Raw genomic sequence first — 4356 nt, 5'->3', positions numbered from 1 at the left:
GGGGGGGGGGGGGGTTGAGGCTGGAATTTGTGGTCAGAGGGCTTGGACCTGCCTTGGTAGGTGAGGATTTGGGCTCTGGAGGTCCTGTGGGTGCAAACAAGGACTCTGGGGTGCACAGGGATGCTCTGCCTAGCTGGTGGCCCCACCACAAGTTGGGGTAGCATGGGCAGACTTTTCCAGGGAAGTGCATTTAGCAGAGCAGACTCGTCGCAGTGGGGCAGCTGCTGTAGGGCTCGCATACACGCTCTAGCCCAGTGGCGAGCCAGCTAAGTGAGCCCTTTGGCACAGTTTGCAGGTTAATAAAACAAGCCCTTGTTTGTGCAGTGTGAGGTCCCTCTGTGTTCTGGTCCTGGAGGTGATAATCAGCCTCTCAGGGCCACCATCATCTGCCTTCTTGGCCTTGTCAGATCAGGAAAGGGTGTTTTCCAAGGCTGAAGGTGGCCTTTCTCCCAGATCTTATGCTAGCACAACTTATTAGCAGGAAACTGCTAACCTGAGGGTGTCACCAGCTGCAGAGCATGGGGGGGCCCTTATCTGGTGTGCATTGCTGGGGGGGGGGCGTGTGTGCTCCTTCCTGTGCTGGGTGATGCCAAATGCTGGGGGTGTCACCCTTGGGGACTGAGGGGGCTCTGTGGATGTGCTGAGGGGTGTGGGAGGCTGGTGGGGTCATGGTGGGCATCCTGGAGGTGTTGGGGAGGGGCATAGGGCACCTGTGCGGGAGGGCTGGGAGGGAATGGCAGGGGCACAAGGAGATCTTGGCTGCAGGCTGGGACTGCTTACTCTGCCACTGACTCACCCCTATCCTTCTCCTCCTTGCAGACATCAACGAGTGCGAGGAGGTGGGTGGCCCTGAGCCCCTGTGCCGGGGTGGCACCTGTGAGAACACTGAGGGCTCCTACCGCTGCCACTGCTCACCAGGCTATGTGGCCCTCGCCCAGCCCCACCACTGCGTACCCCAAACAGCCCAGCGCCCAGCGGCAGCGTAGCTCTAGGGGAGCGGCAGTGAGGGTGCCCCCGTCCAGTGCGTGGCTCTGGCACCCAGGACCTGGGAGCACGGAGAAAGGCACCCCGGGGCTGCGGGTGCTTCGAGGCTCTTCGCTTCTTCCCCTCCGAAGCGCACAACTTCCCCACCACCTCGCTGTACAGGGCAGGGCTGAGCTCCCAGCCTCTGCAACCCCCTCCACCCTGCCAGCCCCTGCCGCAGCAGAGCCCACCCTGGACCCCAGCACCCGGCACATCGCCCCGTGCTGTGGAGGCTCACAGGACACCTTCCCCTGCCACACAGCCCCAGCCTACCCCTCTTGCCCTGCCGAGAAAGGGGCTTCATCTCCCCACCACTGCTGCACTGACCTAGCGACAAGCCTCACCCACATCACGGGTGCTGGCCCCGCTTCTTGTGAAGCATCCAGCCCCTAGGCCAGAGCTTTGAGGGGGGGTCAACCCCAGCTTTCTAAAGCTACTGCCTAACCTTGGGGCGCAGGGGAGAGGCCGGAGGGGCTCCAGGGCCAGCTCTCCCTGCAGCCAGCCCAGGCGCATTCCTCAGCCCCGCACTTTGCCTTCATGCCCCACACCGGCTGGGCAGCGGGAGGGGAAAGCAGGTCCAGCTTCCTTTCTGTAAAGCTGTTGGTGACCTTTTTTTTAACCGAGTCTGCTGGAAACTTCTCTCATGTTGTTAAATAAAACATTTATTTTGGGCCTCTGTGGCTCAAGACACTGGGGCTGATCAGAACTGTGCTAGTTTTGCCTCTGCCAAGGGGCATGAGCCACATCCTCCCTGTGGGTCCAGCCTAGCAATGCCACCCCACTCTCATAAGCCAATTCTTACCTCTCTCACACTGGCACCCAGCCTCCTCCCGCTCCTGAGCGGAGACCCTTGCCAGGCCAAATACTTGCTTATCTCCCCAGCCCGGTGCCTGTCCCAGGAGCCAACTCCAGCCCCCACAGACAGCACCGCAGTTGTAGCTGTTCACACACAAGGGGGCTGCAGTTTATGCAAAAGAGCATGTAGGTTTCTGCAGTTGGTTCTTGGGCAGGTCTGGGAGCTGCTTTTCCAGCCCCAGAGCCCTCACTAGAAATGTCTTTACCTATGCTGCAGCAAGCAAGGCCATGTTATACACCACCACCTCCTCAGAGAGCCTTTGCACAATTTCAGGCCAGCACAGGACCAGCAAGGCAGGAGCACAGCCAGACATCACCAACTGGACACCCTGGCAGCCAGGAGCAGATATGCCTGGCTGCTTGCAGGTCACCTACACTCAGGCCAGCATGCCACCTCCATCCATGCCTTCAGCTGAGAAATAAGACCAGCCCACCCCCAACTAGATGCCCACCACTCTGCTTTTCCTCCTGCTCCTCTCCACTCACAGAAGACAACACAAGCAGATTTTGTCTAGCCTTTATTAAAAGGAAAGTTATAAAAAGAGGTTCAGGAGCTCCCAGCAGCTCCGAATTAGTAGTAGTGCAAACCATTGGTTAGAGAAAGAATCATCCCTGCAGAGACATCGAATGCCATTTGGCTTTGCATCCACAAAAAGGAAGTTTTCCCAGCTGCAGTCCTGCCAGCTTGAGTAGGGGCCCAGGACAGAGCAGGCTGCCAGCTCAGGGAGTCTCCCCTCCTTCCCTCTCCTTCAGCTGCATGGATGGCAAATGCAAGTCCCAGGGGCATCCTGATTGCGACAGAGCAGAAGTGCAGGAGGGTAGATGCAGCCAGCATTCTACAAGAGGCACTGAAGGGGTTACCAGTTAGCAGCTCAGACACTAGCCAGGTTCATCGCAGAGAAATTCCTTTGTGAGGACAGAGGGCTCCGTTTCAATCAACTAAAGCACCTCCAAGAACAGGTGGAGGATGATGCTCAGTCACTCCTACCCCTTGAGCTGCTGTGAGAACACCCCAGGGGACTCTAAACAGAGTAAGAGCCCTCTGCCCGTGGCTGACCTTGCAGGAACACAGTACTGGCTGCTCAGAGGCTGCAGAGCTCTGAAGGAAGCAGTAAGAAATGCTTATTATATAAAATAATTTGGCCTGTGTTGTCTTCTGTTTTTCCCCTCCCCAAGCCCTACTAATGGCAGGGCTTCTCAGCTGGTGATCTGCACTGGTATCTTCCAGCAGAACAACATCTGGTCCTGGTCATCCACCAGCTCCCACTTCACAATCAGTTTAATCTGAAAAAGAGAGAAGAGCAGAGGGAAATAGAGTGTTCAGGAGACTTTAAGGCAAGGACACGGGGAGGGGAGTCATCACTTGTGTGGAGCAAGGAGGTCCTGGGAGTTCTGCACAAAGAGGATAGCGCTAGGGCATTGCCCCCACGGCAGTAGGTGAGCCACGTTCATGCAGTGACTCCTGGAGTATCTTACATGGATGGAGAGTTCTGTTGCGTGACACAGGAGACCTCCACACACTGCACTTGGATCTCCACTCTGAATAAGTGGAGTGGAAACACCCTGCAGCCTCCCAACTGAACTGCACCCTGGAATCGAGCACCCCCAGTTTGGGAGCATTTGGCTGAATGCAGCAGGCTCTGTAAGGAGACATACTTGGACAGCTGAAGCCACTTCTCAGCAGCTGGAGCCGGGCTGCTTCCTCTGCTGGGTCTATCCCAAAGTGGGAAGTTGAGACAGGGTCATACTCACAGCAGAAGTGCTACCTAATAGTCTGAGGAGCCTTCTAACCTCTTCCCTCCCCTCCACAGGACAAGGTGTCCTTCCTTAAAGGCAGGTGGTGGGACTGTCCCAGGAATGATGGCAGCTCTGAGGAGCAGACCAGCTGCCTGCTTACTTACACTGGGGTACTCGCTCTTCACAGGGAGTTTATTCAGGTAGCTGTAGGAATGGCCCTTCTGAATGGGGCACTGGATCCCGGACTTGCATCCATCAGGCTCAGGAATGGGAAAGGGTATGTCCACGTGCAGCATCTCACCGTACACTCTCGCTTTGCTGCCCTGGCTCTCGATCTCTGCAGAACACAGAGAAGCGTGAGCACGGCACCGGAGCAGGGAACACATTTCTACCTTACACCCTCCCCTCCACATACCCTGAAGGCTGCAAGAACACGACTAAGGGACACTCTTCCTCCCCGGCCACTTCTTCCCACCCAGACCCCTCTCTGGCCACCCTTCGCCACTCCTCTCCAAGCAGTGGGACAGAGGCGATTGCCGCCCCTCTGGCACCCCAGCTGGGGAAGCGATACTTACTGCTGGCGAAGGTGACGTTGATGCTGTAGGATGTCCCCTTGTGGAGCAGGCAGGGCTGCGTGGGGCAGGGGCTCACGTTCACCTCTTGGATGCTGCCGTCTTTGGAACCTGCAAGGAAGAGCCGGGGTTACCGGGCCTTCTCCGCCTGCTGACCGCCCCCTCGCCC

General features: G+C 57.4%; 2 protein-coding genes across 2 annotated transcripts in view; one reads left to right on the top strand and one right to left on the bottom strand.

The window, feature by feature from the left end:
* Positions 1-1625, top strand: part of LTBP2 (latent transforming growth factor beta binding protein 2) — a 99136-nt gene extending 97511 nt beyond the window's left edge. The window contains exon 37 of the mRNA XM_010583712.1: positions 820-1625. Coding sequence (XP_010582014.1) covers positions 820-986 — 167 coding nt within the window. The 3' untranslated portion in view covers positions 987-1625. The remainder of the gene's footprint in view (positions 1-819) is intronic.
* A 758-nt stretch (positions 1626-2383) lies between these two features.
* NPC2 (Niemann-Pick disease, type C2) lies at positions 2384-4317 on the bottom strand (the record flags this gene model as incomplete). The annotated part of the gene is made up of 3 exons (XM_010583998.1): positions 2384-3162; positions 3780-3952; positions 4191-4317. Coding segments are annotated over 3 exons (387 nt in total), but the record flags the coding sequence as incomplete, so codon positions are not given.
* Positions 4318-4356: the final 39 nt, after the last annotated feature.

The sequence above is a fragment of the Haliaeetus leucocephalus genome, unplaced genomic scaffold, assembly GCF_000737465.1.
Source record: "Haliaeetus leucocephalus isolate CR32 unplaced genomic scaffold, Haliaeetus_leucocephalus-4.0 Scaffold932, whole genome shotgun sequence".
Lineage (NCBI taxonomy): Eukaryota > Metazoa > Chordata > Aves > Accipitriformes > Accipitridae > Haliaeetus > Haliaeetus leucocephalus.
The sequence above is the reverse complement of the archived record's forward strand: the minus strand, read 5'-3'. Positions and strand labels throughout refer to the sequence as shown.